The 18,876-nt window shown below is 36.2% G+C and overlaps 2 protein-coding genes across 2 annotated transcripts; one reads left to right on the forward strand and one right to left on the reverse strand.

Moving 5' to 3' along the window:
* Positions 1-222: 222 nt before the first annotated feature.
* Positions 223-1,984, reverse strand: LOC133732375 (uncharacterized). The gene is made up of 2 exons (XM_062159913.1): positions 1,657-1,984; positions 223-984 (listed from the first exon to the last, which is right to left on the reverse strand). The coding sequence occupies exons 1-2, from the start codon at positions 1,882-1,884 to the stop codon at positions 451-453; spliced, it is 762 nt and encodes a 253-aa protein (XP_062015897.1). The 5' UTR covers positions 1,885-1,984; the 3' UTR covers positions 223-450.
* Positions 1,985-10,464: 8,480 nt separating this feature from the next.
* On the forward strand, positions 10,465-12,755 carry LOC133728619 (ubiquitin-NEDD8-like protein RUB2). The gene is made up of 3 exons (XM_062156044.1): positions 10,465-10,611; positions 11,961-12,220; positions 12,383-12,755. Exons 1-3 carry the CDS (start codon positions 10,519-10,521, stop codon positions 12,492-12,494), a joined length of 465 nt encoding a protein of 154 aa, XP_062012028.1. The 5' UTR covers positions 10,465-10,518; the 3' UTR covers positions 12,495-12,755.
* The last annotated feature ends 6,121 nt before the right edge of the window (positions 12,756-18,876 follow it).

Genomic DNA, 18,876 nt, shown 5'->3' on the forward strand with positions numbered 1-18,876 from the left:
CATCTCTCAGAAGATTAATGTCATTTGAATGCAAAGCATTCAACACAGTTGAGCTATCTTTAAGAAATTTGAAATCGAATTTTGATTAGACAAATTATAGTGCCAAGCCAAGTTCTGTTGAAATTCGAGCATGTACTTTGCCAATTTCTTGTCACCTAAGCAACGTTAGATTTGTTTCCCAATTTTGTGTCAACCCATTTGTAACATGCAAATCTTTCAAAATTTGAGACTTCAAGGAAAGCTAGTAGATTGGCATCCATTTAGTTACAAAGGCATAAGCTACTAGAAGTTCCATAAATCTTACTAGAAAAAACAACCAACCCTTTCTGAATGTACATGAACTCTTCTTCTATAACAAACTACCAGCTGATCTATTCTTCAAGGAAAAGACTAATATATTGTAGATATCATATACAAAAATGATGTGAAGCATAAACAATCGCCTTCCTCTCAGTTTGTTCTGTTGAGATCAATCCGAGCTTTCTTTGTCATTGGCAATGGAATCAGCGAATTGCACCTAGGGCATTTCGGGTTATTTCTCATTATGAGTACATATGACAAGCAGCCAGGACACCCTGCTGCAAATGGAGATGAAAATTCACTGTCCTCCTCCTGAGTTTCCTTGATGGAAGACGATGACGATGAGTAAGACGGTGAGGATGACAATGAAGACTTCCACAAAGAAGTAGCACGCTTCTTGATAGGTTCTCTCTCGGCCCTTTCGAGTGCAGACTTTACTTTGTCCAAAGTGCACAGACTCTGGAAATTGCAAGAAGAGGGCTGCGGAGGTGGCGGCGACGAGGATGAGGATACTAGCTTCAATTCAAGGCTAGCACTCGTATCATCAAAGAGATTCAACGGGGTTTTCGAGGATGGTGATGGCGGAAAGTTCAAGTCTTGCATCTTTGAAACTGTGGGATTGGTGTGGCTTTGATGATCTGGGACTGAAACAGCACTGGACCTTTGAAGATACACTTTCCCTGACTGCAACAATTTAGTAATGCAATCCAATTAAATACAGAAATAAATACATCAAAACAGAAATGGATTGTTTTACAATTAATTCATTGATGATATGAAGAGGAGCTTTCAAAGAATGTGCTATGGGATTAGAACTAGCAGAGCATTGAAGAACTTGAGTCTAAATGAATTGCTTTTTATATGCAGATATATCCTCCAACTATTAATTACACCCTTTAAAATATTAAGTCTCTAAAACAATCTCCAATAAATGATTAGAAACAGATTGCTCATTTCAAGGATATTCATAAACATCAAAAAAGTAAAAATAAAAATACTTTTTTATTGAATAAAAGCTATAGTGCCCAGTAAAAGATATGATTGATTGAGCAAGAACATGTATTTTTCCAAGTTCATGAGAATCAAAGCAATGGACCAAAAGAAAGTTGCAAACTCTGTTACCCTCTTTGTCAGCAAACAAGCACAAAGCAACATAGAACACAAAATTCCAAAACAAGTAATTAAGTAAAAGAAAACAGAAACCAGACACAGCCAAAAAGAAATAAAACCATCAAGAACAGAAACAGACCCAATTCAAAGCAAGAGCAGAACAACACAACAATAACGGAAAATTATTTTCTGGGTTTGATTAATTCCCATAAAAAGAAAGAAACCCAGATGAGAAAATTCACCAACCTTCAAGTCTAGGCGCTTTTCGTAGCCATTAGGGACCTGTAAATCGAGGTCGAGTTCCTGGGACTCGTTTGAAAGCTTGGAAGAAGAAGAAGACCCACCACCAAGCAAGTCTCTTGTAATCAGAGCCGTTGATTTCTCACCACTGGATTCACTACCCATGCCCAGATGTTGTTGATCATCGTTGTACCCACTGAGGACACGAAACAGAGAGCTAACCTCAGCAGCCATTACTGGGTTTTCACAAAGCTCAAGTTTTTAAGAGGGAGGGAGGGATGGAAGAGGGAGAGAAAGGAGGAGTCGTTTTGAGGTTATATAGAGGTGAGCTATATATGGTATTTTGTCCCCCTATATATATAGCCCGTTATATAATATTTACAAGAATCAGAATTGGATTTTTGGATTTGTTATTATTATCTATTTATTAAAATTAAGTTTGAAATTTGAATTAGGTTGATAATAAATCTAATTAAATTTATGATTAATTGCTTCATTGAATGTCTTGGGCTATTAATTGATGGGGTTGTGGGAGAGGGGTTGGGAGGAGAATTCAAGGAGAGGAGGCACCTAAAGTTATGGTAGCATTTAATGCTTTAGAGGAAAACTATTAGGCTCCTCATTAGGCCTTTTAATTAATATGTTTGAAAAAAAAAAAAAAAAAATTCTTGTTTTAATTCATTTGTACCCTGTCAAAGTTACTTATGCATGCGATGGGGTTCCGACTCCTCTCAAACTCTAGCCATCATGACTTTGCAAGTCTGGAATTAAGGAAGAGGTCTACGATATGGGCTGGACGTCGACCGTGTCGACTGTCGAGGGCGTCTCAAGCTTATTCAGCAGCTTGGTTTTCTAAAACAAGGATAATCTACATCAGTGAGCTTAATTGTTTTTTTTTTTCCCCAAGAAGTGAGCTTAATTGTTGTCATTTGAACAACCATTTCCACAATTTATGGTTTATTCTTCCTTAGGATTTCATATTAACCATATTCGGTAAACTTTAGCTCCGGTAGATGATCAGGATGTCCATCTTAACGGTTGTAACTGTCGTTTATAATTTAATAAAAATTATATTATTGCATAGAAAAACAAATAGTTTCTAATTCTTATCTTATTATCCAACTGATTGGTATTTTTGATGACTTTGACTTTTTCATCTATCTGTCTGTCTGTCTATCTATCTATCTATACTATAAAGTCAAGTTCAGGCTTCACAAAAATATAAATTTTCCAAAATACCCTTTAGTCTACAAAAATAAACACTTATAATGAAATCATCTAAATAGTTATCTAAAAAGTAAAAAGTGAGTCGATTAGTGCATGAGATTGCGTAATTTTCTTTCTAACTCATTTACTAATCTAAAATGGATGAGAGAATGAAGAAATAATTTCATCGAATGTAATTTGAGATGCAAGTGAACACAACATCAAATGTAATAAAAAATTCTTATTTGACTCAATCACATCATGGTGGTAGGTATTCCGTATTTGAATTCTGAGTTTATGCCTATTCAACTCCATCTCCTATAATCACTCTCCAAAACAAAAAAATAAAAAGTCATTTACTGCATCAAACAACACAGTTTGACATTGAGCATTATACTGTATTACTGTTATCGGAAGTATCCACCTATTCATTAAACTATAGCAACTAAATTTGAAAAGTATAAAGTCATTAAACTATAACAAACAGGTGGATACTTCCGATAACAGTAATACAGTATAATGCTCAATGTCAAACTGTGTTGTTTGATGCAGTAAATGACTTTTTATTTTTTATGTTTTGGAGAGTGATTATAGGAGATGGAGTTGAATATGCTAAAGAAAGGGGGTAAAGATGGAAATTTGATGTCAAAATTTTTGAGAGAAGGTCCAAATAGCAAGAGATTTTTTTTATCTCTCTCTCTCTCTCTCTCTCTCTCTCTCTCTCTCTCTCTATATATATATATATATATATATATATATATATATACAGATCCTATCCAGAGCGGAGCTCCGCTTTGAAATTAACGTGTGAAGTTCGAGTTTTGGGTCGCTTTTCGGTTACATATCCACATCTCGACCGTTCAGTTTTTAGGTACTAGTGTATAGATTATCTCTGCAAATTTTCAGCCAAAATGATGATCGTTAAGGTATCTAACTCTTGTAAACCAATGGACGAACTGAATCTGTCAACCTGAACCGTACTAGCTTTAAGGCAGTTATCAATGCCTTAACGATCATCATTTTGGCTGAAAATTTGCAGAGACGATCTATACACTAGTACCTAAAAACTGAACAGTCGAGATGTAGATATGCGACCGAAAAGTGACCCAAAACTCGAACTTCACACGTAAATTTTCAAAGCGGAGCTCCGCTCTGGATAGGATCTGTATATATATATATTCGTTTCTTAGCATTTTCCTTATACTAGGGGAGTGTATTCCATGCACCGTCAGTGCATGGGTACTTGCAATATGAATGGATGTAATTTTTTTTATATTAAAATATATAAAGGAGTGGATTAGATGAGTGACTGTTATTTTTTTAGAGATTAAAATAATTGATAGTGCACTTGCACTGTCGGTGCATACAATCCTCTCCAGGCCACTAATAGTCTCTTCAATGAAATGGTACTGGACGAAGAAGCAGAAGCATGTGTTTACATTTAGTTACAAGGTGCTTTTGGCATTGTGAAGAGGAGTGAGCATAAAGCCTTGACACGTCGATAGCAAAGCTAAATTTGAATGGGGGTACCTTCCCTCGCAACATATACTAATTATATTTCTATATTTGGAAGGTTTTTCACAAATTCAAAGGACAAGACAAGCAAGAATAAACCCTAGATTGCTTTTTTTATTTTATTTTATTTATTTGGTATTTGGAAGGTTTTTCACAAATCCAGCTACCACTAAAATTCAGAAGGCTCTGCTACTATTTTGGAAAATTTGAGATAAGGTTAAAACTCTTAATTGGATGCGAGAGGGGTTTAGAAGAGCGTATTGCCATATTCCACAGTCATAGCAAAATAGAGATAGCAAGCCCAATTTTAATGCGAAGCTTTAGGTATATTTGATCTGAGTAACTCAACTCAGCTCTCTGATATGGAGTTAGTACTTAGGATAGGCATTTAAAAATGGAGTAATTGGGAACTACGTACCTACATTAACTCAAAACTGATTGTCACTGTTGATATCGGTTAGTTTGGACGTCAATCATGACCTTCCGACACTGTTGGAGATAATTAATTAAGTTAATGGAGTTATAAAATATAGAATTGTACAAGCATGAAAATTACATAGAAGAACCTAGTTGAATATTGAAACTTATACATACATACTCTTTTTTGGTCTGAAAACTTATATACTTATTAATGCATAGCATTACCATATGGTGTTGATATGATTACTATTCATTTTGGGCAAAGAAGTCGCACGAGTATTAAAGATGAACCATGCAATTTTCGATGCCAACATTTAATATGAGGAAGCTCCTTTGCCTTGAGATGACCAAACCATGTCCATGAGATCGAGAGTATGAGATGACTATAGATGGAGATGATAACTACTACATGCTTCCTTTGCCATACCAAAAGAGAAAAAAAAAACGAAAAAGAGAATGGTATGTAGAAATTAAATTCATAGTCAAACTTTTTTGGTTGGATATACATCCACCTTTTTGTTACAAAGATATACATCCAACTTAATGCCTCTTATAATTGCTCTGTGGGGGTATTCAATAGTCAAATACTGAAATTAATTGCATTTTGAAAAATAAAGAATGTTGTTGACCGATTTTTTTTGTTTGTTATATGGTTGTGATCATTGCTAGCGCCTTCTTTTGAATCCAGATTGAAAACTAATATACTATGGTCTTGAGTATGTAAAAGCACCAAACTCTCAAGAAAGAAAGTATAGTTACAAATGATCAACACAAGTTGCAAACTTGCAAATCATCATGGTAGGGAAAATGTTAAAAATACCATTTATGTACATTTCATTGTATATATAATTTGTACCGAGAATGAACTTTACTGGTTGAAGTGTTAATATGACATATTTGTGACATCGATCGTTGAATAACACTATATTCTAAATCATATTTTTAACATATACATGTATGCGTTTAGAGATTCTGGTAGTCATACTAGAAATATAACAAGATGTTGTCCCAACATGGTATTTAGAGAAGTTGCGATTTCCAGCTACTTGTACAATATTCCGTTTCAAGACTATAAATTAAAATCTATTTGTAGAAAAAATTAAATAAGAAAATTTTGATAAATCAACACTAAAAGGATAACAATCGGTCTAGTATCATTTAATATAATGACATAAACCTCTTATTTGTAAGTTAATATAATGATAATAATAAATAAATAAAAAAACAGAACCATTGATATCAACCATATCAACTATTAATCTTTACTTGTTTCCGTTGACCACATCAATATGTCTAATATATAAGATGGACAATCCCGATGCTTCAATTCTGAGTTCTGAGTTCTGAGTTCTGAGTTATGACATGACCGGCCCCCTTTCGAGCTTCACGGTGCTCATGGTACTTACACATTGATAATCTCAATTAGTCAATGCTTATTAGTTTAAGTTTGATTAGTTCGTTAGCTTAATTAGATTGATTGCTTCAATTAATATTTGGCGCTATTTAATATGTTAGGGGAGGAATTCAAAGAATGGAAGGCATGCAAGTAATGATACCATTAAATGCAATGAAATGCTGGTAGACATACATTGCACTCTTTAAGTGGCCATAACTCTGCTTGCTTGTCCCTCTTACTTGAGAAGTTGAAAGACTTTAAAACATGTACATTGTTAGATATGGTGGAGCGTACCTCGGGTTTTCGACACGGGGACGATCACAATGTAATACGGAACTATTTGATTGATGATCCGGTTAATATATGTAATCGTATAATCTGAATGGACTGTTTTCTAAAATTTTGTTGTATCCATAATTAAACGAATGTGAAATTGTTTCATCTCAGCAAGTTACTTCTAACGAAATGAACAAATTTAGTGTCTCGAGTCTAAAACGTTGAAGTGAAAGTGATTGGTGTGTCTGTCGTGCTTTGATGTACATGCCTCGTATTAATAAAAATAACCAAGTAGCAATGAGACTTGTGTGGACGGTGCATGAAGATTACATACGCTATTGAAAAGAATCAAATACATAATGTACGTTCTCAACAATAGTGATCCCAACGTAATAACTCGAAACTAATAAGTTTATCACACAAAATCATTGTACAATATGAATCGTCTATTTTACAAGTTCGCAATCAAGCTAATATTATATTAATCGAAACGCATAGATTGAAACGATGTGGATTTGTTTGATCGTCTACTTGTGGAGCTTTTGGGATGTACTTGCCTCGTATTAATGAGCCTTGCGTGGAGAAGGATAGAAAGGTGCAGTGTGAAATTGAATACTGTATTTAAGGGAAAAATATTTATTTCCCTCAGCCTAAATAAAGGAGTGCATTTATCTCTTTCTCCATGGAATTAGGCTCAGGAAGGTAGACCTATTAAATATGAAATTAAATGTTGCACTTAAAACTGTGAAGATTTTGGATGACGAAACCATGACGTGTGGGGAACTGAAACAAAAAGAAAAAGCATTTCATAGTTATTTGTAGTAGTAAAGGTAGGGATGACAAAAATCCCCAGCGGGGCGGAGCTTCATTGGATACCCGCCCCTAATGGGGGGAGAATTCGGGGACAAATGGGGAATGGGGATGGGGATCCCCAATTCCCACTATCTAAGATTGGGGATGGGGCGGGGATGGTATTGTGATCCCCATCCCCAAACCCGCCCCAATAATATATATATATATATATATATATAAAAATTTATTTTTTATTATATAAATCACAAATATATACATTTATTACTTTACTTTAATGGCTACACATTTACTTTAATAGTTTTTTTTTTTACTTTTGCACTCACTGAATTATGATTTATGAATTTAATCATGTTTTAATTTTATTTGTTGTAGATTTTGATTTTAAAAAAGACAATATGAGAAAAAAATTATTTTATTTATTAAATTCTTATTGGGGATTTGGAGCGGGTTTGGAGGCTTAGTCCCCAGTGGGGATGGGGACGGGGAATCCCCAGTATATTTTTATTGGGGATTGGGGCGGGGATGAGGGTGGAAAATGACCCCGGGGATGGGGATGGTATTGTGATCCCCATCCCCAACCCGCCCCATTGCCATCCCTAAGTAAAGGAGGTGTCATATTTCCAAAGTTAATTTTGTTGGCCTGAATCTTATTGCAACAGCTTTCATTTTGGTCATAAATTTCATTGGAATAGGCGAATAGCTTCGTCGTCGCTAGTGTTTAATGCCATGATGTTGAGCTTCCTTATGGATTTAGTTGGATTGGACTCACTTTGGGTCCTAACAAGGTGCCTCACCAAGGCTGAAGTAGACGTGTCAAATGGGTTGGCCCGTTTGCAGTAGGTTTCGGGTTTCTAACCGTGCTAGGGGCGTCGAGCATACCCTTTAATAATTGGGCTGGATCGGGCACCCAATTAAGTAAACATTAGGCCCTCCCAACTCTCATATTCGCCTCGGAGCTCAAATCGACCGTACTTGGGTTCGTTACCATGCCACACTTGTAAAACACTAAAATGGCATACCAGTACAAGTAGGTTTTGTATCGACACTGGCAAGAAATTGGCTGGAATCGTACAAAGTTAGGGCAGTTACCCATACTATGAGCACCACGAGAGTCTGGAGAAACTGGCTCATCCATGATGAGGACTTGCAAACAGTGGCGGATCTAGGATACAAAAATGGGGTGGGCTAATCTAAGATTGCTTATGAGAATTTTTTTTGATCAATAATGTTTCTAAAATTTTTGAGACATAAGAATCAAACAAGATTTTTTTTTTTTTTTTTTCATCTAAAGAAACACTTAGAGAAAATTTACAAAACAATGGAAGAAAATTGTAACCAAGAAGAAGGAAGGGATAAAAAAATAGGGGAAAGAGCAAAAGAAACAAGAGAAGAAAATATTGTAAGCAAAGAAGAATGGAGAAGAAAATGGGTGAGAAAAAAGAAAAACAGGAAAGAGGCAGAAAACACAAAAACAATGTGCAAGTGGGGGTTTGAACCCGTTAGAGAAACGTTAAAGATATACCAACTTAGCCAACTGAACAACAGTTGATTTCGTGAAAAGGTAGTCACATATGCTATATAATATCTGCATAATTTTGGGTTGGGCTACAGCCTAGATAGTCTACAATGTGGATCCACCACTGCTTGCAAATACAAATATCATTTGACCAAGGGCTGGGCATTTTAACCCGAAAACTTAAAAACCAAAAAAACCGGACCATATTGATCTGGATTGACCGGTTCGGACTAGGTTTTTTTTACAAAAATGAGAGGAGAACCATACCGATTTAGAAAAAAGGTAGGCCAGTCCTGATTCACGAAATTGGCTAATCAAAAAACCTAACAAACTCGAAAATATAATATTCCACTATGATAGGTTGCCTATAAGCCTATAGTTCTACCTTGGGTGATCACCGAGATTTTCTAACCCTTTTTCAGCCCAAAAACGAGTCGTTTAGAATCAAACCTTAAAAAAAAAATCCCTGATTTTTAACCTCACTCTTTATGTTATTCAAAGAAATTAAGAACCCTAAAATCTAAACCCAGTTCATCAAATCCCAGCAACCCCAATCCCAATCCCAGCCTTCACCAATTCGTGTAGAAGTTCGAAACCCCAATCTCTTTGAATCTCTTCTATCTGAAATTTCCAATCCCATTCCAGCCTCTATTCCAATTCCCAAGGTCGTGATTGGGAGAGGTGCATGACTTGAATCGTAGAAGCTCGGTGCAGGCGTTGAAGTCCCAGTAAGCAGTGTCTACTTCGAAGGAAGAGGAGGTCACCATTTAGGGTTTTGCCGATGCGTTTGCGATGGAATTCTGTTGAGGGAACCTTTATGGGTAATCTGATTCCCATAAGATCAACAAGGCTAGACGCTAATGTTCCTCCTCTTCTGCTTATTCTTCCCCATTAGATCAACCGTGCAGCCTTAATCGCCCCAAAAGATCAACCATGCAACCTTAACCAGGTAGCCGAGAAGATAATGGAATCAATGGATCTGCATGGATAAAAACCCGAGAAACCGACCCAAAAATTTTTAGTTCGGGTTCTCTCCTGTCCCGACAACGAAGTAAGCTGATTTGGGCTCAGCCCGAAAACTTCGGGTTCAATTCCGGACTCAGCAGATTGAGGGTCGGGCCCGACCCTTATGTAGCCCTACTTTAGCACTTCCCAAACGCAAACTAGACATAAATAAATTTATGTATTTAGAGTAATTCCAACAACTTCTCTATAATTTCTGTATTGTAGAGAAGCAAAGATCAAAATCTCCATAATTTTTCTGCTCCAACTTCAATAGATTCCCTATTTTATAGATTTCTCATTCTTTCCTAAAATTTTAAAGATTGCTGTAAATTTAGGAAATTTTGTTTTCTCTTTCATTACTATCCTGAAATAGGAATAGGTATAGGAAATCTATCAATGCTTATTTAAAAAAAAAAAAATAGAGAAAAATTAAAATATGGAGAATTGCTCTTACTTAGAACGTGTGTAAAAATAAATAAACTATTATGAATTCACATAATTTTATCAACACAAAGAGAATTTTAACACCCAATACATTCTCATAATCATTTAGGAATCAGATTATGTTTATGTTCGTGTTCTTGGGCTTTGGCCCGTTAAGGTTTTGTTTCTCCCAACGGAGAATAATATAAAAGGGTCCCAGCAAAATTCTCTCTACTATTTGCTCTCTCTCTCTCTCTCTCTCTCTCTCTGAGACCGAACGCAACGAAAAAAAAAAAAGATGCAGATTTTCGTGAAAACCCTAACCGGGAAGACCATCACCCTCGAAGTTGAGAGCAGCGACACCATCGACAATGTCAAAGCCAAGATCCAGGTCGGGTTTCTCTCTCTCTCTCTCTCCCTCCCTCTTTTCAATTTTCAATTTTTAATTTTGATTGGTATTTGTTTTATCTGAAGCAAAATCTAGAATTTCACTGAATATCTGAGTAGAGTTATAGCATCTTGTAAAATTGGGTTGCTGTATTAGGCTTAGGAAGTATGAACATATAGATGAATCTGTGAGGATATAAGAACAGGTCAACACGACTATTGATGATGATAATCTGGGAAAGATAGTATATTTTTTCTTTTTGTTACGGAGTAAAGATTTGATTTTGATATTAGGACTCGGTTTTTGTCGATGCCTCCTTAACTGTTCATCTTGAATTTGGATGAACTGGCATGATTTTCCATGGTGTATGATATTTTCATATGGTATTGCCTAAATTAATGATAGTAGTGGAGTAGAGTGATGGTGAATATTTATGGTTTAAAGGTTTGCATGGAAGTTATAAACTTTTTCTCTGGTCTCAGTCAATTACAGAGAGGTGTATATGGTAGATGATGGGGTTCATTGGCTAGGAGAAGTTTTTCGTAGATTTTATCTGCACTACCTCTAGAATCGGAAAGCAGATATGTAAAATAGTTATTAGACCAATGATTCTATACGGGATAGATTTGTTGTGCAGTTAGAAAATATTAAGTTTAGAAAAGAGTGGTACTATTGAGGTTCTTGAGATTAATGTATGAAGCGACTATGAAGGATATGATTCTAGATATTCAATGTCGGAAGGTTATAGGATTCTAGATGTCCAATTTTGGAAGTTTATACTATTGTTTGTTCTTTCGTCTTTACCCTCTGCTTTACTGATTTCTAAGAAGTGAATAATTGAGTGCTTTATTCAGCATGGATACATAAAACTTTAGTTTTCCTGTATGAAGCATTTTCTTGTTTCCGAAGCACCTTTAATTGTACTTTAATGACTAAACCATTATGACATTGGTTCTGTTACATGACAATTCTTTGTGCATAGTTGGTACACAATTTTCAATCATAAAGTATGGTATTCATCAATTATTCTGTCACCATAGTAATTGTGGCTCTAGCTGGCAAATAGAATAAATAGGGGCTACAAGACCCAAAGTTCTTCAAAGAATATATTTTCATCATTCAACGCTGTAGACTGATTCTGTAGTTTGATGGTGAATAAGAATTTATCACCTAAGACAGATCAGTAGCAATTTAATGACAGAATTGCATTTCATACATGTTAGCTTCTTCACATGCAGTTTTTCCTTGCAATTTTCTCAGTTTTCTTTGCTTATCCTTCTTATGAATCCAAGGGTGGACCTTTCTTTTTTGTTATGAAATTGCATGGTAACTCATATATGTTTTCTTTTCAGGATAAGGAAGGCATCCCTCCTGATCAGCAGAGACTGATTTTTGCTGGTAAGCAATTGGAAGATGGTCGAACTCTTGCAGATTATAATATCCAAAAAGAGTCAACTCTCCACCTTGTTTTGAGGTTGAGGGGAGGAACTATGATTAAGGTGAAGACTCTTACCGGGAAAGAAATTGAAATTGATATTGAACCAACTGATACCATTGACCGGATCAAGGAAAGAGTTGAGGAGAAAGAGGGCATTCCTCCAGTGCAGCAAAGGTATATATATATATATTGTTATACTTGATTGAACTGGAACAGTAAAATTTTAGTTGAGCAGCCGAACTAGAGTTATCTATAGTGAGTACAGTTGAATATTGGCAATTTTTAAGTGGTTGTTGTTCAATGTCATTTCATTGACTAGTTTTACAACTGTGGCAGGCTTATTTATGCTGGCAAGCAACTTGGAGATGACAAAACAGCTAAAGAGTACAACATTGAAGGTGGTTCTGTCCTTCATCTAGTGCTTGCACTAAGGGGTGGGAGCCTCTAAATATCAGAAATCGGTTCGAGCTCAGACCTGGCTTTCAATTTGTGCGTGTTAAACACTTGTTGTTGCTCTCATGTCCATAAGAAGTGGTGTCCAATTCCAATGGTGATGATAGTGTTATTTCCTTACTGTTTTTAATGATACAAAAGTAATGGCAACTGGCAAGTACTGCCTATGGTATTTGGATTTGGGATATTGGTAAAACCATTGCAATGTAAGCAAATCTTGGAATCTTGACCTGGCCAACTTCATCATTTTCCTCTACTTGTTATTGTTCTGCAGATATTAGATATTATGCCTTGTCTATTTTGAAATTTGCTAAAATTTTACTTAGGATGCATCCCGTTGGATGTTAGTGAGTTTTCTTCTGGGGTAATGATAGTATGGTAGTACAATTCTACTTCATTGACAAGAAAGAGGAGATTGGACTCTCGATTAGCTTTTGTTCTCTTTTTTTTTTGGTTGCATGAATTTTGCATTGCAGAAGGATCACAATATGTGAGAAATGCATGATCAGACTTTCCTACAGAAGATGGAATGCATACATGCTTTTTTATTTTCTAAGGGGCTGAGATAAATTTTTACTGGTCTAAATACTAAATGTGGAGTTTGAGTAGAAACGCTCTAAACAAAAACTCTCAGAAAGTTCCAAATTGTTCCTCTCGTGAGTGAGAACATGAGAATAATGAGGACTTTAAAAATGAGATCTTTATGAGGACTTTCTAATTAACGGCTATGAGACTTACTTTTCGATCACATTTTGACAAATTAATCGTTAGATGTTTAGATATGGGGTCTTGACCAAATGACCAAATTTGGCATAACATGATCCCACTTAATAGTAAATTTTCTACAAATTTTCAACTATATTGAAAATGGTGAAGGCATTCATAATTGTGATTTGCCATTTATGAATTTGTCTATTGATTGAAGAAAATTTTTAGAAGTGACTTACTCATGCATACCTAAACATCCAATGGTTAATTTGCCGAAATGTAATTGAAAAGTAGGTCTCACAACTAATGTTTTAAAAAGCGCACTTGAGGCGCAAAAGGCGTAACTTTTTGTATATTTCGTTTGAGATTTCATCACAAGGCGTATATTTAGGTGTGAAAAGCGTTTGAGGCGTGAAAAACATGATGGAGGCGTGCACCCAAAAAAAACAAACAAACAAAAGATGGTAGATGAGTTCTGAACTTTTGCATTGTCTTTGAGATGATTTCTGCTCCAAATCATGATAGAGAGAGAGAGAGAGAGAGAGAGAGAGAGAGAGAGAGAGAGAGCTTATGATCGAGTTGGTATATGCACCTCAGAATAGCATAAGAATTTGTACTTAATTGATTGAGGACGTTGTTAATGTTAAGGGTGGTTCTATTCAAACCTCTTATTTGCTATATGGACCTCCTTTGATAGTTTTACACATCAAAATTCCAATTTAATTTACCTATATTAAATTTTTTCAGGTCCACCTCCATCCTTTTCTGGAGATTTATCTTTGCGACCTAAATGAAGCATACTGGCATTCGTATCTTTCTCGATCAAAAGAAAAAAATTGCATACTGAAAGCAATGCCCGGAGATGTGCATCAAAGTTTCATTGATTACCCTAACATCGATATCAAGGGTTACAAACTTACAATCGATCATATACTATAAACAAATTTCTTTTGATCTGTGTTGTTTGTTGTCTCCATGATTGGCACTCAACCTCCTAGTGTGCCCATTGTTTCTCAACTGCTTCCCATATCATCATACTGAGCTCAAAATTTTGTGAATTTTTATAAACAAGACTTTGACCGGAAAGACTAGAAAATTGGAAATTTCTATAGAGGTATCATATCTAAGACTAAGGAGGAAGATGCTTTGAAAATAGAAGAGAAACCGGTTAGTCTGTCATGGAGGACTCGGGGTAGGAAAAGAATGTGTTGATCTGGGTTTTTTTCTTTTTGTGTCCTTATTTGTCTTTTCATATGAGATAACAAAATCAGGTAACAATTAAAAAAGATGGAGGTATAAATACCAAATTTGGAGGTCTGAATAGACCCTCCCTATTTTTTTGATCTCAAAGATAAAGACTCTGCTGTTTGGCATAACTGTCTATCCATTTTCGTGTTCCGAGCGAGACTCTGCTGTTTGACATAACTGTCTCCCCATTTCCGTGTTCCCAGCGTTCCATCTGGATAAGTTGGGAGAGAGTATTTTTAGAAGATTTGTATTGTAGTTGTTGTTTTTGTGTTTCTTTAAAAAAAAAAAAGAAAAAAAAAAAAGGATAATCAGTCCCTTCAAAAGAAAAAGAAAAAGAATAATTAGTAATTACATTTCAAACTTAGGCCATGCACCTAGCGGCATGCTATACGCTATTCGAACAATAAACACATACACCATGCATCTGACTTTTTGTAGTTTAAACTTATTAAACATGTCACATATATTATTGAACAAAAAAAAAAAAAAAAAAAACATGTCACAAATTTTAATCTGCCTTGAATGAATAATTTAAAATTATGATCTCTAACGTACAATACGTACTAGTGATTGGAATAAAAGTACCATCGTCAACAAATCATGCCACCCACCTCGAGAATGTTTCAGTCACTTCATTTGAAAAATAAATGGCATGCATGATAAGTCTCCCATCGTGAACTACAATCACCAAAATTGAATATGACATGATCGGATTTGTCCAATCACTAGCTACCTGTAAATGCAAATCAATATATTTTCTCAAACTCTTACATAAGAAAACTCCAAGTACTCGTGTATCGCCACCGTCCCTTGACCCCTGAAAGATTGGAAAAAAAAAAAAAAACCAAGTTAAAATACTAAAAATCCAAATAGTTTCAGTGTGCACCCATTTTTTTTGAAGCAGATTGCAGGTGGTGCAAGCCATCAATACCAGGGGACACTTCTACTTGGGGTCGTTTGATTGATGAGAGAATTAATTATCTGGTGCTTCCTTCTCTCATGTGTTTAGGGAGTCCAACTCTGCTACTGATAAGCCAGAAGCTATGTTAGCTCTTTTTGGTCATTTTAAAGTTACTCAATATGGTTGTATTCCCATTGACAGTAAGAGTTTTGTTACCTCACATTGTAAGTTCTGATTTATGTTTGTGATTAATAAAGATTAACGTCGTTTGATTAAAAAAAAAAACCAAAAAAAGAAGAAGAGCATGCCACATTGCTAAATACCCTTTTTCTCACATAAGCAAAACGTCATGCTAATGCATGGTATTATTATTGTCATTGTAATTATTTTTAGGGTTAGAGTTCATGCTCATGACTCTTTCTCTTTGACTTGTCTTCTTGAAAGTCATAAAAAGTCCTAGTGGTTAGTAGAGTCCTACTAACCCAACAAAAAAAAATGTCAATATTAGGTACCAAATGGTACAAAGTAATATAAATGTTAGTTTTCCTAACAAGAGATCGACTTAAAGAGAGCTTAGTTAATTCTAATTTTCGATCTTTTTCAAATGGCTAGACTTCATTTGTTAGGCTACTTGATCACGGTGGATGCATGGGGCAGGGGTCTGGCTGCTTTTGCATGGAAATGAAGTTAACTTTACTATCAAGTGTCAATTTATACATATTGTATATTCAAAGGGATTGAACCTGGGCGGGTGACCTAATTTGTATAGTTCAATTGTTCAAAGCATGGTGGTTATTGGTACGACCATCACTCTCAACGCTAATTCCACTTGCTGTACAGTAAATCAGTAATAGTATAGAGTTCGGCTAAATTTCATGCCTTGATGTGACTCAGTCGAGCAGTGCGATGATGGTTTTCAGTTGCTTTAAAATCCTAAGAGTTTACAGTAATCACAATCTTATATTACATATCTAAGTGTTTACATCTAATCATGCATACAAATACCAAAAAGATTTTAATGCATCATCTTTTTTTCAGCACTTAGATATGTAATATAAGATTGTGCATGTCATACATTAACATTTTGTAGAATTTTCCCAGCGCATTTGCTAGATTTTGGATGCATGACACCGCTTCATTGACGACTAACAGCAAGTTTGAAGATTCATAATCAAAGACATCTCATCACAAAGTTAGTCTTAATAGAGAAGTATTATGCGTTTGAGTTGGTCGCTAGGGCATTGTTCAACTTCTTTTTTCTGGTGGTCTGTTGCATATTATCTGATAGGTAAGGTTTCATCTGGAGCAGTGCATTACCAAGTCACTAACTATAATTCCATTTTCAACTGCTGCCAACAGTACCTTTTTCTAGACACCAATGTGCTTCGAGAGCTTAAGCCTTGTACCTCTTGATGTCGACGACTTTTTATCTTTCACAAGTTCCGGGTAAAATTTGGTGAGTTTATGTACCTATAAAGTCTTGGACTTTTCTGCAAGTTAAAGCATATTTTGACTACTACTTCATAAGAGGAAAAAATAATAGAAAATTATGTAGTCAGTGCAAATTTGCATGAAAGACAAAACTTAGTACAAATTGGGCAGGCTCTTACCTACACTAGTGTATATTCAATCATTAATTCCACAAAACTGTCTACACGAACGAATCAACTAGAACTTACTTTTGTCAGAAAAAAAAAACCAGAACTTGCATTAAAACGATGTCGACGTACTGCTTTGCGTATGATGACTTCAGTTCATAATATAGTAGAAGAGCGCAGGTCTCAAGTACGATCTGAAAGCTAGTTCATCAATCGGTTACGGGTATAAATTATAATCTGACGAAGAGTCTTCTGTGGACCAAGGTCCACCTGCACCAGGCCCAAATTCGGCGCGTGACAGATGCACGGTTTTCAATTTGAACATTTCATGACACAAATTTAAAATAGGGTTTTTGTTTGTAATTCTAGGATTTTTTTTTCCTACTTACCCCATTAATTTTTTTTTCATTCCCCCTTACCCATAAAAACTCTAATAAGGGCCCTACACCCTAAATCCCTAATACCCAATTAGTTTTTATTTTTTTTTAATGAGACTATTTTACTCTTACCCCTTTGTTACATAGAGAGAGAGAGAGAGAGAGAGAGAGAGAGAGGCCATAGGAGACTTCGCGGGAGTTCGATCACCGGTAGCCGAATTCCAGTCATCGACCGTCGGATTCCGGTCATCAGCCGCTGCCCACCGGACTTCTCTGAAAACCTCGCCGGAGGTCCCTAAAGAGTTCGTTGGAGATCTCATAGATCGTCGAAAATGTTTATTGTCCACAAGTAGCTAGACCTGTATTGCCCCCCCAATAAACCTCTATTGCCCCCCAATAGACCTTTATTGGGGGGTAATAGAGGTTTATGAAACCTCGTCGGAAGTCCCAAAAGAGGTTGTTGGAGATCTCATATGGGGCCGGAGAGGTTTATTGCCCCCCGAATAGACTTGTATTGCCCTCTAATAGACCTTTCGGTTGCCAGAATGGGAACTAATCTCCCTAAAATTAGACAAATAAAACTTTGATTAAGGAAAAAAAGAGGAGATTACATCAATTCAAAACATTTATTGACCCCCAATAGATGTCTATTGCCCCCCAAAAGACCTTTAACAGACCTATATTGCCCTCAATAATTTTTCTTTTCTCTTTTTTCTTTCCTTCTGGGCCTTATGCCCATAGTTTACTATAAAAAAAAAAAAAGATTTTGACACCCAGAAATGCTATGGGCACCAAATTGGAGCAAACACACACAGAAATCGGGTCAGACCTTGGGTACAGTTGAGGGATCCAACCTGAATCGAGGAGATGCTGTTCGAGCATGGCTGACCTGCCCTTTCTTTGCGATTACATGCCGCCGAATTAAGCCTCTACACCATTGGAGCAGAATTCTCTTTGACATTGGAGGTCTGGGAGTTAGACCTTGGAAGGACTGAACTGATTACAAGTCGGCGGTTTCAAAATTGGATTGGCGATGGCGAGAGGGACCGTCTATTGCTGGTTTGAATCAGGATCAACGATGGAGTTGACTTCCGATAGCTCGATGAAAATCTTGCCGTTGGATCTGATGGTGGCGATTTTCAAGGGCAAGATGGTCCCCTCCAACTCCTCTGCTTCATCTGCCGGCGCCAAGGTTACCTCCGTCATTCTCGAGAATCGCGAGTTGTTATGATCCTGACGACCTCGATTGCCATTTTGATTGGCTGCCACGAGAATTCACCATCCAGTCACCTCGGCTTTGTTCTCAAGGTTTTGCGACTATTTGAGTTCCTCCAGCCTCTTTCTCCGAAATGGCTCGGTTTTGTTGAAGTAGAGAGAGAGAGAGAGAGAGAGAGAGAGAGAGAGAGAGAGATGAAAGAGTGGCGTGGATGTAATTTCTCAATTATGGGAATGACAAAATTGTCATTTTATTATAAACAGGGTAAGTGAGATAAAAATCTATTGCTGGGGTAAGTGAGATAATTTTGTCCAATTTTGGTTCTTTTG

Source organism: Rosa rugosa, chromosome 2 (genome assembly GCF_958449725.1).
Source record: "Rosa rugosa chromosome 2, drRosRugo1.1, whole genome shotgun sequence".
Classification (NCBI taxonomy): Eukaryota; Viridiplantae; Streptophyta; class Magnoliopsida; order Rosales; family Rosaceae; genus Rosa; species Rosa rugosa.

Coding starts and splice junctions, on each gene's coding strand:
- LOC133728619 (XM_062156044.1), top strand. CDS start 10,519: ATGCAGATTTTCGTGAAAACCCTAACCGGGAAGACCATCACCCTCGAA. Junction 10,612..11,960: donor ATGTCAAAGCCAAGATCCAG/GTCGGGTTTCTC, acceptor TTTTCTTTTCAG/GATAAGGAAGGCATCCCTCC. Junction 12,221..12,382: donor ATTCCTCCAGTGCAGCAAAG/GTATATATATAT, acceptor CAACTGTGGCAG/GCTTATTTATGCTGGCAAGC.
- LOC133732375 (XM_062159913.1), bottom strand. CDS start 1,884: ATGGCTGCTGAGGTTAGCTCTCTGTTTCGTGTCCTCAGTGGGTACAAC. Junction 985..1,656: donor AAAAGCGCCTAGACTTGAAG/GTTGGTGAATTT, acceptor AAATTGTTGCAG/TCAGGGAAAGTGTATCTTCA.